At 44.8% G+C, this 25,627-nt stretch overlaps 1 protein-coding gene across 1 annotated transcript in view; it reads right to left on the bottom strand.

Moving 5' to 3' along the window:
- Positions 1-25,627, bottom strand: part of PDZD2 (PDZ domain containing 2) — a gene marked incomplete at its 5' end in the record, with an annotated part of 145,412 nt that overhangs the window by 33,459 nt on the left and 86,326 nt on the right. Inside the window, 8 exons of the mRNA XM_082075784.1 lie at positions 36-109; positions 1,840-1,954; positions 5,221-5,340; positions 5,982-6,130; positions 8,076-8,187; positions 21,852-22,016; positions 24,122-24,254; positions 24,915-25,057. Coding sequence (XP_081931910.1) covers positions 36-109; positions 1,840-1,954; positions 5,221-5,340; positions 5,982-6,130; positions 8,076-8,187; positions 21,852-22,016; positions 24,122-24,254; positions 24,915-25,057 — 1,011 coding nt within the window. The remainder of the gene's footprint in view (positions 1-35; positions 110-1,839; positions 1,955-5,220; positions 5,341-5,981; positions 6,131-8,075; positions 8,188-21,851; positions 22,017-24,121; positions 24,255-24,914; positions 25,058-25,627) is intronic.

Below are 25,627 nucleotides of genomic sequence, written 5' to 3'. Positions count from 1 at the left end.
CAGCATCAATCTCTGCTCTGGTACATCTGTGTTACCTTAAACCTCTGAATGGCCTCCTGATGGGTCAGCCCTTGCAGAGATTCTCCATTAACTTCTAGGATTTCATCCCCTGGTAATTAGATACAAAAAAATGAAGTCAGCAATATACAGACTACAGAGATGCAAAAAACCCTCCTATACCTAAGCTGACCCACTACTATAAGCATTCCAATTAACTGCTCAATAAAAAACCTTTTACTGTTCTCAGTTTATTTTCTCTTCTCTTAACGCCTTTACAAGTTAATAGTGAGGAATTAGCAGAGGAAAGACCATTCTTCAGCAGATATGCTTAGTTTGGAATTCTCCTGCTAACAAATAGGATGTAAACACTATGGATTTTAACTCTAGTTTGAAAATAGCTACTCACAACATAAAGTTCAAAAGGACTACATAACTCCCTTTCTTTTGTGTGTATCAACAGGAGAAACAAGAATCTAAGTGAAACACTACAGCACATCTCTCCAAAGCCTGTTTAGAGAAAACTGGCCTTGCTGCAGAAAGCAAATGTGTCCTCTTACTAAATGCCTGTGGGTGGGCGAGTAGTCCACATGCTGCGATGCCCTTCCCACCCCAAAGAACACATCCTGTCCCATTTCTACCTGCTGCCAGGCTCTTGGTCTTACTGCTTACACCCATGTGTGCTGACCTACCTTACCCACCTGTGTTGATAGATCTTCATTTTGTTAAAGGAGGGCAGGTAAGCAGGATCCAGACTTGCTTTCTTCAATCTTACTTGCATGTGTGCAAAATTAGATGGGGTGATGTTATCAGCCAAGTCTACCCCTCCTCTCCTTTCCTTGCCCCAGTTTAAAAAAAAAAAGGGCATGCAAGCTCCGAATAGCCTGCAAAGGCTCGCCGGGCTTCTGGGACAGCTGCTACTCACTGGCTTCCCATGGTGAGTGCACAATCTATGCTGCGGGGATGCGAGCTTCCCTCTGGCAGTAAGTGTGAGAGCTGGCACCAAAAGCAGCCTCAAATACAACAAGTGTGGTGAAATGTAGTGAGGAGAATGATGATATGAGAAGGAGAGAAGTAACACAGGAGCAGCTTGAGAGAAGTAACACAGGAGCAGCTTTCTACAGTAGAGAAGTAACCCAGCCCCTGCAGAAGGGTTGTAAACCACCCATCTTCACATGTGGTCACTTTGCGCTTTCCGCAGTAAGAGTCTGGTTGGCACAGCAGCACTGGGACCAGGGTGCAGACACAAACAGAGCAGGCTAGATGTCCAGCTCAGAGATCAAGACTGGAAAACCAGTACTAAAATCAGGATGTACCTACTTCTCTAACCATCTGGGTGATCTTACTGCCAATCCCATCCTTCCCCTTGTCTTTTTCTGGTTAGGACTCTTACTTGTTGATTCATGTCAAAATCGTATCAAGAGACTCGGAGAGCACAAGGGCCCAAAACAGCCTCTCCCAAGCATGTCCCTCTGTATAACCCCTTCTTGGAACAGCATCTTTAAGCCAGATGTTAGCTGGATAGATACATTTCACTGCTATCAATGGCCCTTTCCAAGTGAAGAATTGCAGCTTACAGTTTGCGCAAAGCAAGTCCACTGAAGAAGAAGGGAAAAAACCCCTCCCTTATGCTGTAGTTTCCCCTTCTCAATACAAGATAGAATCAAATTAACTGCTAGGAATGGTCTTCCCCAGCATGGACAAACAGGGTGTGTCACATCCTGCACTACCTCTTGCTGATGGCCGGGTGCCTAAACAAAGCTGTACTTGCATTTTTTTTGCTGGTCTGAAATAATACCTCACTGTGGTCCTTTATATGCAGCTGGATTCTCTCTACCTTACCTTCTTTAAGCCTTCCATCAGCAGCCGCCGCTCCATTTGGGAATATAGTCTTCACAAAAATCCCCATGCGTCCACGAGCAGAATCCTGACCTCCCACGATGCTGAATCCAAGACCCTACAGAAAAGGGAGGAGAGGATGCTCAGCTGACACCTTACTTGATTATCACCTGTGTGACAAAGGATGTCGATAATGTACAAGACACAGGAGAGATGCAAATCGAACAGCTGCTGCTGAATTGCACTGCCATCGTACCCTCTGCTTGTATTTCCTGACTTACTTTCACTTTAATATCAACAGAGTTATCAGTCGAAAAAATAGCAGCAGGCACCCTAAGCTAAAAGGCAAAACCGCTATTGCAAGACTCATTTGTTATAAAGCCCGTGTCAATGGCTTTATGTTATCCTTTTACCATTTTAAAAACTGTAACACATTGCTTTTAAATTGACGCTAGATTCCTACCCTTGAGATCTATATCCAAGAGTAACTGTAGTTTTCTCTGCTGTCACAGATCCTGCATTTCCTCAGGAAAAAGAAAAGCTTAAGAAGATGACATAAGGTCAGTGCTGTAATGTCAGGAATGTAGCTGGAAGGGGGCTGGCGTGGGGGGCTGCCATGCACATGTACATTTTTAATCATTCTGGAGAGATGTACCATGTTGTATTTAAATAAATCTAGATCAATACATTCCCCAGGGCTCCATCTGTTAGCTCTTGCCCCTGCGCTGCCCTGGCTGGCTGCAGGACTGTCTTGCCAAGCTGATCAGGGGATGGACGAGCACAGCAGAACAAATCTCTCCCCCTCCTGCTGAGCCATTTCCCAGTCAAATCACTTTCTTGATCCCTTCCACACCCTATTTCTCCTCTTGTCACTGCTGTACACGTATTTTACAGAATAAAGAGGAAAGTCACCAAGCAGGTGAACAAGGGAAGTGGAAAACTGATGTGCTTCAGTGACCAGAAGACATGGTTATTATTAGAGCCTCGGGCACAGCTCTTCAGCTGAGGAAAGCTGCCAGGACAGGCACTAACACTGTGTTTACAACCCAACACAACCACCCGCTCCTTTGTTTTACTCTGTGAATATGAAACCCATTACTGTTCTTATGAGCTTCTACTAATTTGCTAAGACTGATCTCTAGAAAGAGAGCATCCTAGCGTCCATGTGCAACATAAAATAGTTCTTTACTGGGCAACTAGGTTCACAGAATCATAGAACAGTTTGGGTTGGAAGGGGCCTTCCAAGTTCATCTAGTCCAACCCCCTGCCATGAGCAGGGACATCCTCAACTAGATCAGGTTGCTCAGAGCACCGTCCAGCCTGGCCTGGGATGTCTCCAGGGATGGGGCATCGACCACCTCTCTGGGCAACCTGGGCCAGTATTTCATCATCCTCATTGTAAAAAATTTCTTCCTCAAGTCTAACCTGAATCTGCCCTCTTTCAGTTGAAAACTATTACTCCTTGTCCTACCACAACAGGTCCTGCTAAAAAGTCTGTCCACATCTTTCCTATAAGCCCCCTTTAAGTACTGAAAGGATGCAAGAAGGTCTCCCTGGAGCCTTCTCTTCTCCAGGCTGAACAACCCCAACTCTCTCAGCCTGTCCCCACAGCAGAGCTGTTCCAGCCTCTGATCATTTCTGTGGCTCCTCTGGCCCCTCTCCAACAGGTCCAGAGCTGGACACAGGACTCCAGGTGGGGTCTCACCAGAGCAGAGCAGAGGGGCAGAATCACCTCCCTCCACCTGCTGGACACACTGCTTTTGATGCAGCCCAAGATACAATTGGCCTTCTGGACTGTGAGTGCACATTGCCGGCTCATGTCCAATCTCTCATTCACCAGCACCCCCAAGTCCTTCTCGGCAGGGCTGCTCTCAATGCCTTCATCCCTCAACCTGCACTGATACCGGGGGTTGCCCTGATTCAGGTGCAGGACTTGCACTTGGCCTTGTTGAACCTCAGCAGGTTCACATGGACCCACTTATTGAGCTTGTTCAGGTTCCTCTGGATTATCAACTGCAAAGCAAGCTACAGAAAACACAAAGCTCCTGGCATTCCCCCGCATGGACTCAACTGTTCTTCCCACAGGTCTGTGGGGTGGGTTGTGAGCAATACGGCTTCAAAGCACTGTGGTTCCCACATTAGCTCACCTTCCTGGAGAAGCACTGCCACACCAAAGCAGAAAACCACCCCTTGCTGATCTACCTACAGATGAAGAGCCAAGGGCATACACTTGACTTGTGGAAATACTTTTCAAGTCCCAGGTCTGCATAGAGATAATAAAGCAAATGCTACTGTACAAACTATACGCAGTGCAATTCCTAACAGAGGTAATTGCTCAAAAAGTGGGTGGAAGGCACCTAAAAGAGCAGCTGTTTGAGGTGGTTCATGATAACTAGAGTCTGCATGCTCCCAACTGCTTTGTAATGCCTCAGAGCAAACTGCAGAAAGGCAGGAGAGGGCAGCTTATCCCATGGGGACAAATATGCTAATTCTTATGATAAAAATGAGGTCCAAAAAATAAGCAAGTGGAAAACGAAATATTCACTTGGAAATGTCATGAGAGACCTGAAGCTCAGAAAACAAAGCGAGCTATAGCAACCATGAGTCAATCTATCCAGAGAAGTTACTACTTCTAACTCTTTGCTAAAGCACAACAAGGAATTTGTTTTCTATTTGAGCTTGAAAGTCAAAACAAGTCTTTTTAGTCCAAAACATATCCACCTGATGAATTCAAAGAGTATTTCAGAAGAAGGCATGCATATTTTTAGTATATGTAAATGACAGCTCCAATGCTATTGTGCATTGGATTAGGGAAAACAATAGACACCTAGGTTAATGCTTGACTATTTTCCTTCAGCATTCACTCAGCTGCTATCATGCAAATGCAAACACATTATTGGATGGAGAAAAAGAGGACTCTATGACCCAGAGAATTGAGTGCTTTCAGATAAGCAATCAACCAGGAATTTTTCTTTGGGTTTAATGCTTAATTTGCAGTGACTTTTTTTAATGTATCCAGATTCCACAGAGATAAAACATGCTTGTCTACAAATATGTGGGCAAACAAGTACTCTTCTGTAACTGCACCAACTTTGCATAAGCATACATATTTATCAATCTGTTATTAATATTTGATATCTTAATAATGACCAGGTGCATCAAATCAGAATGAAAGCCACCGTGCACCAAGTGTGTGACATGAATATCACTTTCCTCATATTTTGCAGGTGTTATCTTTGGCATTTACCTCTGAAAATGTGATTTGTTTATCATTATTGTTATTATTGGCTAACTCTAGAGCTGCTGGAAGTCCTGGGTGTGGGAGACAACTCCTGAACACCAGCTCTTGCTGGTGTGAAAGCAGCCTCACACAGAAATCCTCACCTTGCCTTGTCCTTTCATCAGAACGATGTTGGAAATGATGGACGGCTGGGTCAGTCTCCACGGAGATTCCACTTGGGCAGCACTGAAGGAACGAGTAGATTTCTTCACGATATGGTAGTCCTAACAAACATCAGCAAAGAAGGGAAGTTGCTTTAATTGCTTGGCACAGGCATTGAGGTCTCATACCAGCAAAATCACATGTGTTGGGGAAGGGGAGGGGGGACCTTACACATATATTCAAAAGAATGTTCAAGGGATGAAATACTAGCTCATTACAGTCAAAGTGAATCTTGCCACAGTAATTTTCCTGCATTTTGCACAGTAGGATCATTTTGTAATGTACCCATCACAATTTAAATTAAAAAGATTAAGGGTAGCCTCATGAAATACTGAAGTCCTTATCCGCTTAAAAAACAAAACAAAACAAAAGATGATACCCAAACATAAAAGCCTACATCATCAAGTCATTAAAATAAAGACAAGCAAGATTTTTTTGTTGAAGTCCTCGCATCTCTAGAACTGCAACTCATAAGATCAGCCTCGTGGCCACAGCAAGAAATACCCCCCACACCATCCCCAGAGTAAAACAAGTTCTCCATAGGTGGCCAAACATTCCCATTTCGGTGTGCAGGCCTGATTTCAGTCCCCATGATGTACCTACGTGGCCTTGTTTCAGTACTCTGACCTCTACGAGCTCCAAGCAGATCTCGAAGGACTGAGCACAGCCAGGTGCTCAGAGCCAGCCCTGCCTTTCCACCCACCTGTCTGGCTCCCGCCGACTCCAGCTGCTGGGGCAGAGAGTGCTTTCTTCCACCCCGGGAATATTTCACTGCTATTTCGTAACTTGATTCACCGTTTTCCACTGTCAGTTCATCATCTTCTCCCACAGACTCCAAGCGGGATGCAGCACCTGGGCAAAAACACAGAAACAACATCCCGCAAACATCTCAGAGCTGCTTTATCCTCTCGCCAGCGCGCAATAATTGCCTCCTGTAAATTCCAACTTAAAGAGTGCCTTAAAAAAGCTTCACAGTTATCAACCGGGCAGTCAGAAGGTAGTTTTGATCATCCTCAACTAAAAACTTTTCTTGCTGTCACAGGTGTTCTATGATCTTTTAGTGATGCTGAACTCCTCAGTGCTGTCGCTGAGGAAAAGGGGAAGATAATTGAGCCAGTAGCTCAGGGACAGAAAAGAAATTCAGCTGTTCTCACCCAATGGTACTTGCCAGTGCACTAAGCTCTCAAGCTTCATTTATTTAAAAGACCTGACACTGTAGCAGCATTCATTTCTGGAGGTGTCATGTCACTTTGAGGGAATTTTTTCTGGAATGGAAAAAGGAAAAATGTGCCAAATAAACGCTGTTTTCTTTCCTTCTGGGAATGATCCTAGTAGTCTTAAGTAGGAGAAGAGTGCAGAGTTCATGTAAGAAACAGAATTATGTGTCTTGAAGGACATCCTTTAAGTAGCCACAGAGTACCCTGCTCCTCACACTGGGGATCCTCCAATTCCCATTTTCTCTGAGGTCTCCACAGGACCCTCAGTCACAGCAGCTCCCGCACATTTACCCTTGCTATTTCCCCACTATGCAGGGAAGGGCAATTAACCCCTATTTTACAGATGAAAGCCAAGACGCAGCCAGGCCATACTCGTGCAAGCTGGATTTCATGACGTGGTTTTAAGATTAAACTAACGTTAAGCTGGAGCTGCCACAGAAAGGGGCAGCTCTGCTTTCCCTTCATCTCCACTGCCCTGTCCTTCCTCTGAGGATAGGGCTCTCAAGCCATGGGCTGAGGTAGACCCAATGCAAATTTGCCCAGGAGACCCACAGACCTATTTTCCGCCACCTCCTCCTCGCCTGGAGGCTGTGCGAGCATCGCTGCCACCGCCAGGGAGGGACGGAGCCCCTTGTTTTCACTCAGCATTAAAGCAGTTCTGCTGCCACATCCATAGGTGGAATTTGTACCCCCTCCCGGAGGGTGATTTAAACTGCGTTGGGGTGTGACATTATCTCTAGTTTTGAAGCTCCCCTTTTCTGGGCACACAGGCCACTGCTGCTGCACATAGCCAGGACAGGTACCTTGGCAGGACCCAGCATCCTGGCACTTCTTTCGCTTCCAAACCCTCTTGGCACCTACAACTAATCCTTTCCTGACACCTCTTCCTTCATCCTTCTAGGAGAACAGGTACATTTCTGTGTTTTCTGCCCATCTCTGAATGCAGCTTCCCTTCCTGTGCTGCATCCCAGGCCTGGGAATGCTCCAGCCTCACCCACAGCCCAGGGCACCAGCCCTCACAGGAGCTGGATCCCCAGTGAGCCTCCAGCACACAGCCACAGGGCCTACAGGCAGAGCAGCTCCCTGGAGCACCCTAAAAATTTCTGAGTAAATGAAAATTCAGGTGAATATAGGAGGGAGGGAGACTTGGAGAGCATGAGGGCATCAGGGAAGAGAATGTGTTTGTGCTCTGCAGACAGGTTACTCTTAGGACTTGGGGAAAAAGCAATAGAAAATTTGCAGAGTATTCACCATAATGAGTATTTTGGCAACAGAACATTGAAAGATGATCCCCACCTCAGTGTTAGAGCACGCTGAAATATATAGGGAATGCACGTGTTAAAGAAGAGTGACAGAGAAAACAAAGAACAAGAAAACAACAAAAAAAGAGAGAAGCTTCCAAAATGTTGCTTCATCTTTCTGCTCACACAGTAGTTCAAGTCTTACAGCTTGGATTTTCCTTCCAAATTAAACTAATATGCTCTCCAAAGGAAACCAAAACGATCTCACTTTCAGAAAGCTAAAATAAATATACAACATACAAATTCTAGTATTGCTATCTTTTATCTACCCGATTTTACCTTGGGATCGACTTCTGTATTTCAGTATGCCACTTCCAAGAGCTGGACTCTGGTTGTTTCCTTTGGACACTTCTGCACAAGGTGAATCTTGAGACTTCTCAGTTTCCGCCCCCTAAAAAGAGTTATTTAAAAAATAAAAACTTACTTATTTGTAAACCAGGGAAGTTGACAGAATTCCTCTCAGTGTTACTAAGGGACAAAGATTCCATTGCACATCCTCTTTTTTTTCCAGAGCATGTCACTGTTTTAAGCCAGCACACATTTCTGTAAGTCATTTTCAGCAGTGCCTTTCAACATTATGGCAGATCTTACCGATAAGTACTCCTACAGCTCAGTACAGCCAAGGATCCTCTGCAGCATGCCACACTAATGCCCCCAGGTGTCTCCCACATCCACAGCATCTCATTCAGGTGCTTCCATGTGCATTTTAACAAATTTCTAACGTAGCTCTTATTGCAGTTTGTTCAGCTTAGCAGTATGTTCAGAGACATAGAATCACAGAATCATTTTTGGTTGGAAAAGAACTTTAAGATCATAGAGTTCAACGGTTAACCCCACAGTGCCAAATTCACCACTAACCCATGTTCCAAAACCTCATCTCCGTGTCTGTTCAACCCCTCCAGGGATGGTGACTCCACCACTTCCCTGGGCAGGTTGTTCCAACGCTTGACCACCCTTTCAATAAGAAAGTTTTCATAATACTCAATCTAAACCTCCCCTGGGGCAACTGGAGGCCATTTCCCCCGGTCCTGTGACTTGGGAGAAGTCACGGGGCAGCCGTTATCTCGGCACTCCATCCTGTGACCCCCCAGCTTCGTGTCCCCAACAGGCCTGCAAGACACGGCGACAGGAGCCACCATGTGGAGCGCTCGCAGCTGATCCATAGGAGTGCGCCCCCTCTTCCCCTCAGGCCCATTTAGATCTCAACCCCCAGGGCAGATTTATCATCTCCTGGAAAGATGACATGAGCCACCAAGCTGCTCAGCAGCATTAAATACAACTGTGCATGGGAACAGAACATCTTCTGCAAGAGAGCCGAATGATGGGCACCCCATGAGCTGTGAAATCCACACACATGGATACGCACACCCCCACATGTGTATCTGCACATATTCACCAGTTTAAGAGGTCTTGTGTAACACATTGGCATCTTTTTTCTATTTTACAAAAAAAAAAACATTAAAAAGCCTCCCAAAACATCACATCTTTATAGAGAAAACCACTTTAAAATAAAGCGTTATTTTATTATTAGTGTCCAGAGCTGAATGCCGATGCACAATGGATGAAAACAGGAAACGTAACAGAAAGTTCAGAAGATTATACAGCTGAGTAGTTAAAAGCCTGGAAATGCTCAGCTTATATTTACAGGTGGAATCGCAACTCCTCCACCCTGAGTAAATGTGCCGAGACAGGAGGAGTCCGCGTACCCGCTGTGTTTCCAGATGCAGGTGACAACACAAGGTGACAATATAGAGCAGCACGGCCACACACACCCAGTGTCCCACTCCCACACAGTCCAGGATGAGCAGGGCTGCCCACATGCAAAGACACCTCAACCCATGTCTTGTGGAAGACCCTGGTGGCCTCCTCCTCCATTTGGTGCTTTCTCAACCAAGCTACAAGAGTCACATTTTCCTAGCTGTGCCGGGACACACTGGTCCTCAACATGTTCCACATGCAATCACTAATTATTTCACATTTTCACCCCATCACCCACCATGCATCCTCTGCATTATTACTCAGACAGCTCATGGCAAGGACAACAGAATTTCCAATACAATCATTTACTGGTTGCATTATGCTTTTCTTATACTATATAAGCTGCTGGAAGTTAGTTTAAAAAAAAAAAATCACTCAAATGACCACTCTCACCGTTAAAATAATTTCTATGTCTGCTATTCAAGCTTAAAATGGTAGAATCTTCCCCAGAACCTGCTTCCCATCCCCCAGTTCCTCTTCTCTCCAAACCGAGAAAGCCAAAGTTTATCTTTTGCATAGAGTCTAGACTTAGTGATTTCAGTTCAAAGGGAAAAAGCTTCAGCAAAATATAAAACTGGCAGATAAAAGGAAGCTGGAATGGAAACGGGTTTTTATTCCTCCCCCTTCCACATGAACAGCTACACATAGTTTATACATAGTTTGCATATCCTAGGTAGTTCTTGTTCATTTTTCCAGGCATTGTAGCAACTATTTCAGAGACCACCTTAGTATCAAATGCTTTGCAGCTCACAGCTCCATGTAATCAGATTCATCTGAAGAAGAAAATAATTACATCAGCCTGGGGAAAAAAAAAAAAAGTGCCTATGCTTTGGCCACCCTAATGAGGGACTCAATCCAGAAAAGATGTAAGAAATTAGGCTACAATCAAAGCATCACCAACTCTCCCTATGAGAGTGGGGGATACCCAGAAGACAACAGAAGTGTTTGGAAGTGAGCCAGGACTTTGTGGATCACACAAAGTTATGTTGGAATTTACCATACCAGTGAAAATACTCTTTATTAAGTGAAAATATCTCCCTTGTAGAAAGGTAGAAATCATTTGCACCAACACACAAAAATCACATAAATGGTGGTTTTAAAGCTGTGCCAAACAATCAGTACCCTGAGGCAGAGTTAACACTGTGATGGATAAATACTTGGAAGCATAAGGATGAAGAAAAACAAGAGGGACACCTCCCCAGAGCAGCCAGTTTTGTCAGCACGCTGCTTATCCCAACAGCCAGGGATCCAATCTGATTTTTCTGGAGCTAAGCACAACCCAGCTCGGGTACGGAGCTGCAGAGCTGGTTTGGTTTTGTGGCATTTTGTGGCAACCTGGGCAGTTGCTCCAGATGAGACCACACAACTCCCAGTCTGAAGCTGGATTGCTTCCTTCGACTCAGAGCGCTGGGGAAAACCTTGAGTTAGTTTGCAGCCGCGTACAGAGAGATGCTGAAATCATCACTGTCAACTTCCACTCCAAGCCCGGGCACAAAGGTGACCCATTTGATACATCTTATGTGCCTGCTACAGGGGATTTGGTTTGGAGCTTTTATTTTTTTAGCTTTCATTTATTTTGAAGGTACAACAGAAGCAAAGTACAGATGTGTTCTGCAGTATCACAGCGGTGTAAGAGGAAAAACAGGAGACAATTGCCACTCACATTAAAACTGTGCACTCCGTTCCTTCACCTCATTGCTGCACAATCTTGGAGGCTGTAAGCCTGCAGGCAGCAAACCCCACGTATCATCCACAGAAAGGCACATGTGTGCAAACATCATAACTGGGGAAAGCCTCAAGGCATTCTCAGCAGCTTCCTGAAATTACATTTTATCCAGCTTGGCTTCAGACTACACTAAGAAGTAAAAACATCTAAATTACCTATGTCTGTGTTTATTTCTTATTTTAGCAAAAATACTTTCCTGACACTAATTATAAACATACAGCAAAAGACACTCTAGCATTTGCAATGAAGTAGAAATTCTTCAAGTTGTTGAGCCTGTCTAATAAACCAACAAGAGCTTTATCCTATTCAGAAAGCACTTAGAAATCCAATCCACAAAGCTTGTGAGAACTCCCCTAAGTCATTCGTCTATAATCTTTGGCTCTGTTGTAACTCAGACAAGAAGAAAAACCCAGCTCCACCTTATCCTTCTGGCCACACGTGAAGGTATCACTTTACTGTCTAGAGGCGGCTGCCCGGATTTAACCATTCCGTTTTAATTTTCCTCACTTTCAAGGAAACGGAGCTTATTATTCCAGTTCTGTATGCCTCTTATTAAACTAAACCAATAAATCCTGCTCAACACCGTCCTGGCCTTAAGGACAAGGGGAGCTTTAACATGCACAGTAGTTTGAAGGGAGATCTAAAAATAGAGCCCATTTTGCCAGTTCATTAAGTAGCTGCGGGATCAAGCGATGGTGACATCTCAATTGATTTCAAAGGAACTGGCACTATCAGGGACACGCGATCCTGGCACTGCACCAGCACGAACAACTGCCCCCGGAGCCCTCGCTTGGGCAAAGCTCCAGCATCACCAGGCCCTTAATTAGGCGAGATGAGGAGCAGGATTATGAGAGTCTGCATTGTTTAACCGCAAACAGCTTGGCAATCACCGCCGTTCTACAAAAACAAGGCAGCACGCAGGGGGATGACACAATTTAATAAGCAAAACTGCTTTTCTGCTCCTGCTGTGGCGCTGCAAAGCTGCTGCCTTTCCCATAGGTGAGCATGTCTGACTCCCCACGGCACAGCGTGATGGGTTTCCCTGCTCAGGAGTGCCAGCAGTACATAGACAAGTTTAACTGGATAGTTTGGGGGCAAAACAAGTGAGAATTAGTCTGAGCTGTCTATGGCACACCAAATTCAGCCCCACCTGCACTGGCAAAGCAAGTCATAGAATCATAGAATGTCCTGAGCTGGAAGGGACCCACAAGCATCACCGAGTCCAACTCCTGTCCCCGCATGTGACAACCCCACAGTTCACACCATGTGTCTGAGGGCATTGTCCAGTCTCTTCTTGAACACTGTCAGGCTTGGGGCCATGACTGCCTTGAGTCCACCACCAAGTCCACTGCTCTTCTTTAAAACAGCAATGTGAAAGTGGAACAGCTGTGCCCCTGCACACAGAAACCCTCCATGGGATAATTCCTCATCTTCTTTGGTCCCGACACAGCCAGACAGCTTTTCCTTAAGCAGCATGACCCCAAACATACTTATCACAGAACACTCAAATTCTGCTGTCTGTAGAACAGCTAGCAGGATGGACCCAATGAGTCTCCAACAACAGCCAGCACCAGCCCCTTCAGAGAAAGGTGCGAATCGCCCCATGTAAACCTGGCTTTAGGTGGTCTCTACACAAAGTCCTTTTTCTTAGTCCCTCAAGACTAGCTGATATCCTAAAAGCTTTAGCCTTACCAAATGTCTTGGAGATTTTCTTTGAAGATCTATTATAATTCTGGTTGTCCCAGTTATTTGTATGATTATTTATTGCTTTCTGGGGCACAGCATGCATTAAGCCTTAAATGTATCAGGCAGGCAGAGAGCTCCACAAGCCCCTTTACCTTGCACAAAAAGTAAAATACCTACACTTTTAAATTAGCTCTTTTTCAATTTAATTGAGCCTATCTCCCAGATAAATTACAAAGTGCAGCACTATAATTTACTGGAATTAACACTGCAAACAATGCAGAGGACATGGATTTTCTAATCTTGGCCAGCACTGAGTCTTCCATGGCTTACTGCTCTGTTTTAGGGCACACACAAAGCTGATGGGATGCTGGAAAGAGCTGGACAAGCCAGGACACACAGCATCAGGGGCTGCAGCACTCTGGGCATCTTTCTGAAACACAGCACCTCTCAATGCCCAGGTAGCACCCTCAGCTGAACCACGGGGCTCACAAATCCAAATTAAACCCAGATCTAATTGTTTCTGCAGCAAGCTACAGGACTCTCTCTTCCAAAGGGTATTGCATTGCCGCTCCCCTCTGCTGTGGAACAAACACAGAGATCCAAGTGGAGCCAGGGATGGAGGAAAAGAGGAGGAACATCGCCTCCACATCAGAACTAAGTCAGTACCTTAACCGGAATCTTAGATCCCCAAGTGTGAGGCTGCCAAGGCAGAGAGCAGCAATGCATACTGGCCAGGGCAGGCTCCATCAGCAAGGCCCCAGGAGGACTCAGATTTGGGGTATATTTAGCACCACTGGTGAAACAAACCATCAGCCGCCTTCCCCAGCAGCTCATCTGGGAATTACCCTTGCTGGTACCACTGGGTCCAGCCTGTGCTTCCTCCAGCGTGGGGGAAGGGGATGGGAACCTGAGGCCTCCATTATCTAATTATAAAGAAAGTGTTGTAAAACTCCCAGTTCATGTGTAGCAAATAGATCAGGAAGTCTGATAAAGAGTCAAGAACTGGAGCTGCCCTGTTTTCTGAATAGGAGGAAATGCCAAATAAACAAAACAAAAAGCCTTTAAAGTGGTCTCTAAGAATGCCTGGTCTATCACCAAATGCCAGCACTCAGAAGCCACCCTAAGCCTTCACTCTAACACAGTAGCTGCTAGAAAGGGCACTACTGTCAGCTTCAGGAGGCACAAAACCTCAATGGTTATTTTTATTGCTTTCTACTGAGTAGTCACACACAAACCTGCACATGAAACACAACCTGGCACTCACCAACACTGAGCCAGCAGCAATGCCTGCCCACGCACCCTCAGCCAACAGACTGGAAACGCACTGTGGAAGAGCTGAGTTGCTCTCATCTTCCAAAACACTCTACTTATTTTGTACAAGACACACCTCAAAACCTTCTTCAATGTGTTTGATAACAGCAGCCCCAACGCGCTGACCATGGCTCAGAGGATGCTGGCAGGTTCTCCATGCAGCAGGATCTCAGTTGGGCTGGCTCCAAAGACTCACTGGTGCAATGTTATATTTACGGGCAGGGCTGCAGCTAAGTAAAGTAGATTTCATTTTCAGGTTTCCAAACAAATTAGCTAAAATTAGTAATCATGTTTTAAAGAGACAAAACTTTTAAAAGATCATTTTAAATAAGAAGAAATACAGGAAATGGCTACTGCAGCTAAGTTCTCCAAGAAACAGATATCACAGACAACACATGCCTTGGAAATAGTAAGATGCTCCCAGCTAAACAGTTCCCACCCCTTTTCAGACCAGACGACTCTTCTTCTGCAATATATTATGATTTTCACTAGAAACAGCTTCTAGGCTAAAGAAAATCAAACTGCATACATTTCTGAAATGGTGCACAAACAGATTACTGCTGTTTTCTTTTTCATGCTTCATCCTTTTTTCCCCCCAAACATCAAAAAGCACAACACGTTTGCATGCAGTTTAGTCATCGCCCACGAGATGTCTCCATGGGCTGCGGAGAGGTCCCAGAAGATCAGTTCTTGTAAAGAGCGGAGACAAACATGGAACGCAAGTTGTGTGAAAGCTGGTTCAGCTCCTCTGTTATTTTCTCTAATAAATGCTCAGCTCATGGCTTAGCACAAATCCAGAGCCTGTGCATCATGACAAACAATAAATTTCTTCTGCCTTTTTGTTCTTTTTATTTAAATTACAACCTTTTTACTCACAGCGAAAGACAAAGCAAGCAATAAACAATCCTCAAAATAAACAACTCTCCTGAGAATGAAACAAGACCTTCCTAATATCGAAGTCAACCCACAGCTGCAGTGTTCCCATGACACAACTGGTGGACAGTTTTGGATTTCAGCTCCAAAACTACGTTTTATGTCATCCTAAGTACATGAGAGGATATAGAATACATAAGCTTTAAGAGTCTTTCATACCTGAATCAAGGATATAAAGCCTCAAACGTTATATAGGCCATATTTACTAAAGCACAGCACATCTAGAATGAGTTCTAACTAAGCCCAGCCAAGACTGGACTGTGTACACACTCAAGAATTTTGCAGATAAACAAACTGCAGATGTGATGATACGACACACACACTAACTTTCAAATCCTACAGCCTTTATCATCCTTCTGTTAATGTATGTGAACTGCATGGCTGTGACAGCATCTCTCTTGTTCCAGTGCCATGAGGGGGTTATTTTTAGCTTGTTAAAGGCAGTTCATCTCCTTCAAAACTGGGCAGTTATCCAAACAGCCAAAGGAGAGACAGGCTGTACTGTATCTGTTGCTTTATGGGAAAAACCCTCATTCACAAAAACAAAGACCATGCAGAACCTGTACTCTAGATAAACTTGTGTTTTTATTACTCTGCTGACTTGGCTTTCAAATGGATCACACAGAAGAGCAAAAATTATAACCCTGGGCATTGTCTACACTGGTTTTTATAGTCAAGTCAAAAAGGTTATCTTCCACCAGCCCCAGCAAGAGGAGGTAGTTCATCGTTTGTAGCCTGCATCACACCTACAGGGAACCCTTCAGAGTACTGGCCTCCAGGTGAAACAGTTTTCTCTGGGCTTGCCTTTAATCCAGAGGCAGCAGAAAGCGTCCCAGAAGGGCCGGGAGCCAGGCACAGGGAAGGATGCAATTGCTGCTGAGCAGCTCTCCCTTGACCTGAAGAACACATTCACACTAATGTCTCCTTGACAGGTGAATTTCAGAACGTGTGAAAAACAGTAATTCAATGACACTGCCCCCCTAGGGGCCTTTCATCACTCTTCCTCCTTCCCAAATTTATGCGATGCATGCCCACACCTACCCCAAGCCCTTGTCAGTGCCACACCACCACCATCGGCCCATCACTGAACATCCCCCCGGCAATAAGATGAATCGCAATTGCTTGATTTGATGTGATTCAGATTCTGGAAACAACACAAGAAGAACAGCCACATTAGGCGAACAAGGTTTGGTCCCCACATATTTTGTCATTTTGCCTTCCCCAAACTCCTAACTACATTTAGTCTAAAATCTTGCATTTCCCCGGTCCTCTGGAGTCATTGTAGGACTCCATGTGTTTGCTGGGATACAGCATGAGTGAGGGGTACTGCACAGGCACAGACCCACAGATACGCTGGACAAGACTGTATCTCAGGAAGGTACCATGCTGCCAGACTTCCATCAAATGCAGCATTTACAGCCAAGCAGCAGCTCCAGTTGTGTGGCTGGACACTGCCCTCACCTGCCCCTTCCAAGGGCAATGTGGCAAGAGGCAGAATCTGCAAAGTATTCCAGCCCTCACCATGACGAGGAGTTATTAAACCTTTCTCTAGGACAAGGGCTGGCCACGACCTCACCTCACAGCAGCCGCTTCGTCTTCTTTGCCCATCAAGTAAAGTGCTTCAGTGCAAAGCAGATTTCTGACAGCAAAAGCACTTTTTGCTCTTTTTTTCCAGCCATGCAGTGCAGTTTGAGGAGTGAGTTGGGTTTCAGCGAACTCTTTTGAGACTACAGCGCCCTAATGGGAATGAACACTCAAGTCCTCCAAGTAATGAGCGTTTCTCTCTGTACTCGGCACACATTTAATTGTTGAGTTATGCTTCCTGTTCCTTCTCAATGCTAATGCTTTCTCTGAAATTCTCTCCCAGTGTTTCCAGAAGAACTTTTGACCCCAAGAGTGTTTTTAAACTTATGGCATTGTTATCCTCTTCCTTATTATGCTTGCATGGCTACAGGTAATTACATATCCCCAGTAAGACAGAAAGAAAGACTCATGACAGAAAATAACTAAGCAGTCCTATGGCTCAGATAAAATATAAAAATGGGGAGGAGAAGGGGGTAAACATGCATTTCTGCATATTCACAGAACAGGCTTATTTATCTACTTACAGCTGCATGCCTTGCAAAAAACAGAAGTAGTTTTGGGTAGGGATAAGGAAATCCAGCTCATGCAAGAAACGTTTAACTGGAGACATCCTGTTTCTGTTACTTGTAGAAGGATCAAGGTGTTTGTGGGTCATGGCCACAGTTCAAGTGAAGGTACACATCAAGAACACCAGGTCAACACAACACAATTAAACATGAGGAAAAAGGTTTTGCTGTCTCACAGCAGAGGATCATGCAGGTGGGGATGCTGCCAGAAGCTGCTTCTTCAGGGCTCACCCGTGTGGTCAGTTTGGGCACAGGGAGGCAAATTGCCTGCCTTCCCAGTTCCTCCCCAACAGTTAGGGATAACAACGACCTCCCTTCCCAAATAAGAAAATCCTCTTTTGTAAAATTGTATTCCCCATGGAATAGACTTGGCTCAGGGTCCTGCCTCTGGCCTCATGAGCAGCAGATACCCAGGGGAGAGCATGAGATAAAGCAAACTATAAGGGAATGGTCCCCAGGCTTTCCTTTTTGCCTCCAGCAACTACAGATCCAGACCCACTGAGGCTAACATCCTTTCCTTGTATTTAGTAACTTTTTGGAATTTCAGCCCATTAATATGAAGCTGGTCACTGACGTCAAACACTTCAAAAATAAAGTACTCAGATCATCATATATTGAACAACACAGCACCAGCAGAACCAACAGCAAAAAACTTTGACGCAACTAAGAACGGTACATGCCTCTGCCTGGGGACCCCAAATCAACCACTTTGCAAATTCTTGGCCAACTTGCTTTCTCTTTAGAGTTCATTTCCCAGGTTGCTCAGCCAGCAATGCAGTGACAGATTCAACTTCAAGCAACAGAAATACTAGGAAAAGTGAATTAGAGATAAAAATAAATTGTCAAAGGAAAATACTATCATATCATCCTATTTCACTCGCATATAAATAATGACACTTTAAAATAGCATGTCAACTGCACATGGCAAAAATATGGATTGGGGCAGGGGGAGTTTAAAACCCCCCAAAGTGCCTCAGGGCAATTTAACACAATATGGCTCTGTGGCCCAGTATTTTGTATCTGAAGTTAAGGAACATTTTGGCCAAACTAGCTCTAAAAGAAATGCACTTTAAGGATATTAAGGTAATCCTTTTCTTGCCTGGCAGCACAAGTTTTACTGAAGTCACAACTTTAAGGATGTTTCATGTTAAATGGGGCTTTACATGAGGAGACTGTATAAAAACAGAGCTCCAACTTAATTCTATTACATAATTTTTATTAATGAAGCACAACGAGTGGACTTTTCAGTAAGAGCTATAAGTGATACTTCTCTTAAATTATAATTTTCAAGTGTCACTGAACTCTCCTGCTGTGTCCTGGGGAAGCTGATTAGCTCAGATTATATTTCCCTGGCTGGAAATGCTGGAGCAGAATTTAAGAGTTTGAAAGAACTTTCTCACAGGGAAAATTTTTAACATACATCCCTATGAGATTTAGGTTTTTTTTAAATATCTTTTCACAGAACTGTAGAGTAAGCCAGGTTGGAAGGGACCTTTGGGAACCCCAGGTCCAGCCACCATCTCAAAGCAGAGACAACTTAGATCAGGTTGCTCAAGGCCTGGTCCAGCTGAGTTCTGAAACACTGCAAGGATGGAGATTTGAATATATACCCTAGTTCAAAGTGATGATGTTTTGTGCCTGGTTCAGCCTTTAAGCAATCAGACATTAACAGCAAGTCCATCAAGTATATAAATAATGGTTCAGAATATGCAGCACTGAAATAGATTCACAGCAAAGTTGATGAAAGAAGACCTTAGACAACCCTAAGAGCTCCTGCAAGCTTTGTACTATCTTCTACACTTGCTCGAGAATTAGATATGCAGTGTGCTGGTCAGCAAAGGGACAGTGAAACCTCAGCAGGTGATAAATCACTCTGAATTACTTTTTGTTACCTAACTGCCCAACACCTGACAGCATCCCTAAGTCTCTATAAAAGTCCTGCACAGTCAACAAGAAAATTCATTTATCTCTTGTCAGAGGAGAGAAACAGGTGAGAAGGGTAACTCCTGGCCAGAGCTGGGTTGAAAATCAGTTTCAAATCTAAGAGGTCTGATGCTTAAACTGAGACCACAGTCTCAGTCACCTGGTCCAGATGTGGAGTACGACCCACCCTGGAAGTCTAAAATGATTATATTTGGTCCAGCTTAGTTCTTGCTTTAAGCATCAGTCACACTGTCATCCCTTATCTACAGTACAAATATAATGGAATATACGTAAGAAAAAGAGAAGTAATGTGAGTATCATCAAGAGAGTGAGAGCAGCAAAGAAACAGTATTTTCCAAAGCAATTTGCAGTAATCTATATAATTATATAGGTGCATAAATATATATATATATATATCTACACACACACACACACAAATAAAATCAGGTCATGTTTCATGTTCATAGTGACCTTGAAATCAGCTTCTAAGCTTTGCTATGAAAAAATCCCCCTCATCTTGCCAGGTGAAAGAAAGCCATGTGTGAAGTTTATCTTTTCCATACATTTACCGTACCTGTCCTGCCTGGTGGCACGCAGGATTTGCACAGCCCAGCTCAGCTCAGGCTGCCCTGATCTGATGAAGATGGATCAGGCTGTGGGGGCAGACAAAGAGCCTACGTGGTACAGAATGCCCGCGCCAGGTTGTAGAGAGCCCCGTTTGCACTCCTGAGGCTGAGACGGCAATTATGTGGAGAATGCAAAAACATCCCACAATTTGGTTTAGAAGAAAAAGGGTTTCATGTGCAGCTCAAGCAAAAAAAGAAGAGGTCATGAGAGTCACGAGCAACTTATGAAATCCCTCTGAATTACAGCCCCTCAACAAAAAGTTAATAGAAACAGAGAAAAGAAGAAAAAAAAACACAACTTCTTACTATTCTTCTAATGTGTTTATTGTACTAAGATTTCTGTGATTTTCCCTCCATCCCCCAGGGACGCACTATGAAAGCACAGAGCTATTGCCGTCAGGGGCGAGAGTGCCAGACAGGCCAGCACATCAAACTGGCTCTCCATCAGGCTGTCACCACTGGGCAGCACTGGGATGGGCATCGGGGCAGGCTCTAAACCCAGGTCCATGCTGAGGGTTCTGGGCAGGCTCATGGAGCTGGGTCTTCATGGTGGTGTGAACCTCAGCTACCTCAAGTTTTCCCTAGCATTATATTAATCTGAAAAGGAAACACCTGATCAAAAAAAAAAAAGCCATCGCTGAAAAGCAGGCAGAGCCTTGCTGGCAAGTCAGGAGCAAAACAGTGGCAAACAGCCCCTGATGTGTGCCAAAAGAATCAATGGAACACTGGGGAGGTGCATCGTGAAGCCACATAAAATTAAGTTTTGGGAAAACTGATTTTTATGTTTAAGCGCTGCTCACTTACAGCCTCATGAAAAATTACCAGAATTTGAAACATGATATATGGAAGAATGTAAAGTATTTTGATAGCCAAAAGAATGCTTAGGTGCCCACTCAAGTTAGCACACAAACACTACACCATCATAAGCATGCTAAACATCCCTCATTTATTTGTTTTTCCCTTCCTCCCCCAGAAAGGCACCCTGGCACACAGAAGAGAAGACAACGCAGAAATAACAAAACTTGCCACAGTGAAGAGATGGGTGAGAACGAGGACTGTTATAAGCATAGACTCAAAGAAAGTAAAAAATAACAGGCAGGTATGAAGAACAGCACCAGCTGGACTACAGCGTGAGACTTGTCTTTTGCTCAGGAAAGACTAAGTATAAGAATACAAAATAAAAAAAAAAAAAGAAAATCACCAAACCAGTATCACATCTGAGCCAATCAAAGGTTTAAGAGATTTATTATAATTGCTGCAGAAAATAGGGGGAAAAAAGACAAGAAGAGAAAACCAAAAAAAATAAAAGCTTCAAGAAAATCTACTTGCTTTTCCTTGCTGGAAAATCAGCCTCCAAGCTCTTTAGAGTAGCAAACATCATTTTATTCTTTGTCTGTACAATACAACGCAGGCTCAGAACACCAATGAAGTTTCAGAGAGATGCTACATTACAAATAAATAATAATAATCCACTTAAATCTCTGCTTAATGCAGCCCTGAAGGGAATGCAAGTGAGATTATCAACTGGCAGCATTTATTCAGCAGAACTTTAGATATGGTTCACAGCCAGAAATTAATATCCCTCCCCCTAAAAGTGTCTGTTGGTTTCAACACAGCAAATAAAAACTTGGAGACTTGGATCATAAACAGTTAAAGTAGTTACAAAAGGAGGGGAAAGAAGAGCGTGTTACCACATAAGCACTGAGAGACGCTTTGCACCATATCCAACAAAAGCAGTGGAAGTGGGTGGAAAACAATCCAACGGCAGAGAGAAAAACAAAACAGTGATTGCTTGGAGGACGCAAGAGCTCCTGCTCCCTGTGCTGCTGCTTTGTTTGCCCCACCCCAAGGACCTTCTCCATGTCAGGCTGCAGGAGAACGTGAGAGATGCAAACAGGCATCAAGGGAGAGAGTAAAAACGTCACACCAAAGCCACACTTACAGCGACCAGTTTTTCAGGAGATACATTCACTCCCTTCACATCTTCTTCTGGCTCTTCGTTTTCTTTATTGTCAGTGCAAGAGACAGAGTCTTGGACTGAGCATGTGCTAAGCAAGTCTGGCAAACTGGTAGATGGGTACTTCAGAAAATCCCCTTCAGCAGATTCCTACCCGAGAGACAACAAAATATGTTACTTTGCATGCAGAAAACCACCAAAGTCACAGTGAAATTTCTCTGTTTCACCTGCTCAGGAAAGGCTCCCCTCAGTACACACTTTCATGTGCTCCAACTTTAATTGTCCAGTTATAAAAAGCAGACCTGGTTTTAAAGTGCATATATAATAAACACAGGCCAACACACATCTAAAACATCCAGATTTCATAAAGGAGAATTTAAAATAAACGCTTCCCCAGCAGCCCACTCCTCCCCTCTTTGAGTTCATTAAATGTCACTGCAAGCAGACTCAAGAGATTATAGACCTCATTACTCATTTCATTGCATCCCAAATCACACCCTGTGCTCCTGCTCCCTCGCTGCGGATGTTCCCTTCACATGTTTATTTATCTACATGTAGAAGAATAAAACACTGACAACCTTACTTAGGAGAACAAAATAAAAACTGACCCACCAACCCTCTACCAACTCAGCTGTGACACTTCAGGATCTGTTTCCAGTCTTTGGCACAATTTTCATGAGGCAAACATGTGCGTCAACCAAAAGGAGTGGCCAGACAGACTCACATTTTATTGCTTTCAGAAGGAATCCTGTGCCCAGAGTGCTCACCTGGCCAAATTGTGAGGCTGTGTTCCCATTCCAACAAATACGCTCAGAGGGAACTGCTGGGAACACTTCACTGATTTACACCTTTTCTGAGACTGCCTGAAACACGGCTCAGGCTGGGTTCCCCACCGCTTGCCTTTCCAAGTCCCTCTCCTGGGGACATGAAAACTGTCCCAACGCACACAGTGCAGGCCAAACAGATTCAAAGCCTGATCAGGAATGTGAAGTTTTATGCTGCAAGCTTATTCACTATGATTATTTTGATGCAATCATCACATGAATGAGTGAATAATTTCAAGGTGAAATTTATGCAGGCTATGGCCTTGTGGTTTGGCAGATAGTCCAGTTGTCTAAACAAAACACTAAATGTACCTATACTTCCTTCAGGTCAAAGCATGCTGTTTCCAGATTAAACACTGGTGTGGCTAACACCAGGCTGTGAGCCTACGGAAGGTCTTCAATTAACTTCACTGTCTGACTGAAACATTAGAGAAGGTATAGGAAGACTCTTCGAATATGGTGGGATACAGCCTCTGCTTGAAAAATATGAGCATAAAGCATTCTGTGAAGCCATAAGAGCATCCAGAGATGAAACCAACAGAAACCTGTCTCAGGTTGACCTAGGGAACCTGAAGATCAACCTAAGAAAAATTTTAAAAATACTGATATGGTGGCCTGCTGACACAGCATGCTCCAGCTGGAAATGCAGTTTTATGAGCAGTTCCTTTGGCCCGAGATGTTCCTGCCACCACCCCAATGGCATTGATGGCCCCCACCTGCAGGCAGGTCCTTCTTTAAGACCCCAGGCAGCTGCTCACCAAAGGCCTGGATCAACCCAAGTAGGGGAGCTGCATGCTGTGGTCCAGGGAGGAGAGCAAACAGGGGTGGGCAGGATTTTCTTAAACAGAAGAAAAAAAATCTCATGTAATATCCCCTCCATCTCTCCTGTGATGACACAGAATGAAGAACCCAACTGATAGATGAGTTCCACTCTCATTTCCCTGAAATTTCATGCTCCTTTATCTGCAAGAGCTTCACTCCAAGCTATTAACAAGGACAAAGTAAAGAACTCAAGCCAAGAGATCATCATCAAGAGACCTCAGGCACACAGATACAGCATGAGATGAGATCTATGGAGGGTATGCAGGCAGGAACCAGAAGAGGCTGAGAACAGCCTGCTTTATTTAGCATACATTTTAAGAAAATGGTTTTGGCCAAAACTTAAGTAACGTCTGCATGAATAAATACAGACTCATTTGCACACTGAACAAACACAAGCAAATACAAGCAAATCATTAAGCTGGTCTATACCCTGCTGATTTGCCACAGATTTATGGCAGCTACTGATATATTTCCCATAGCTGTGCATTAAATTTAGGAGAGCAAATGTACACATGTGACTCCCTCTCAAAAAATATGCCCCTTCCATGCAGCATGTGCATGAACTCTTGTGTGTGTATGGTCAGGAGACCACCAAGGAGAGGACCATACCTTGCTAGCGACCACCAGCTGCACCAGGCCAGCAGCTGAGCGGAGGAGGGACACGGCGTCCTGGTGGGACAGCCCAACCAGTGACTGACCATTGATCATGAGGAGCTCGTCGCCTGCTGTCAGCCTGCCGTCCCTGCAGAAACACAGAGGGAACACGGAGCTGCAGGGTGGTCCTTCCTAAGTGCTAGGCTCTGGTGGCATGCAGTGGGATGTGGAGGCATGGACAAGTCACCTAGCTGATGCTAAGCTTGCATTGATCAGTGCAGTGTCATTTGCCCAAAAAAAGTGGCTCAGAAAGGTGCCCCCAGGAAATCACTATGGTAACCAGAGCCATTTCTCCCTCTTTGCAGTTTGAGCCCCTCAAACCTTCTATGTGCCCCACTGAAGATGACCATGGAGCAGCAGTGAGCCTCAGTCCTCCCCTACTAAGGAGCAGGGCCAGGGCTGGCATTAAGAACCCCAGGGTGCACAACCCACACTCACCCATCGCCAGTCCCACAGGGAAGCCCCATTTTCTGAAAAGGGACTTGGGGAAAAAAGCCCCACAAGCCATCAGGCTCCTTGAGTGACACTCCATCACCAAGCAGGCATTTGATCTGGCTGCACTTTGGGATAAAGACGCTGAAAGGGGCTTCAGCAACCCATCAAAAAAACAAGTTTTTAAGCTAAAAATGCCTCATTCCCACCCTCAGGAAAGGGCAAAACCCCCATGCCTCTCTGCTGGGTCTGGCTAACAGGGATGGCCATGGATGCTCCATCACTCCCACTCCCGAAGGCACCACTGTCACCTCACCTGTGTGCAGAGCCGCCTTCCTCCACGTGTGTGACGATGATGCTGTGAGGAGACCGCTTCGACCCTCTGCCTCCTGTTATCTGGATTCCCAGCCCGTCCGTCCCCTTCATGATGTGCATCCTCCATATGCGGCAACCTTCTCGCTGAGAGAAAACGTGTAGAGAGTCCTTGAATTTGGATTTGGACACTGAGAGAGGGCTGGGAGGGTACAGAAGGAGCTATTTAGCAGCTTGCTGCCCATCACCACACATCTGTATAGCTCAAGCTATACAGGTGCTTTTGCTGAGCTTTGCTGTGTTAGTTGTGGTCCAAGCGAAGGAGGCAGAGAGGAGGAGGCAGGACAGAGCAGGGTCACCACGTAGAAGTTTCCTTGCAGGGCTGTTTGCAGCGTTTCTGAGCCACGCAGAGGTGCTGCTCCCAACACCCCGATCCTTCCTGAAGCAACCAGCGGCCTCAAATCCCTTTGCCAAAACTCAAGGGTGAGCTGCGGAGGAGCAAGACCTTGTTCAAGGGGGACCTTGAACACCAGGCAGCGCAGCTGCTATTGCAGCAGAGACCAGACTGGCATCACACAGCAGCATTTCCCCCCTCCGGAGGGCTTTGAAGGATTTAAGACACAGGAAAGAAAATACCAGCTTCAAATTATCAGCTGCCAATCAAATATTTCTTATTGTACAGCTGTTGTACAAACTGTAAATAATAATTTACCCACC

Source organism: Streptopelia decaocto (assembly GCF_964273445.1).
Source record: "Streptopelia decaocto genome assembly, chromosome: Z".
NCBI classification, from domain to species: Eukaryota; Metazoa; Chordata; class Aves; order Columbiformes; family Columbidae; genus Streptopelia; species Streptopelia decaocto.
Note: the sequence above shows the minus strand (reverse complement) of the source record. Positions and strands in the feature narration are given on the sequence as shown.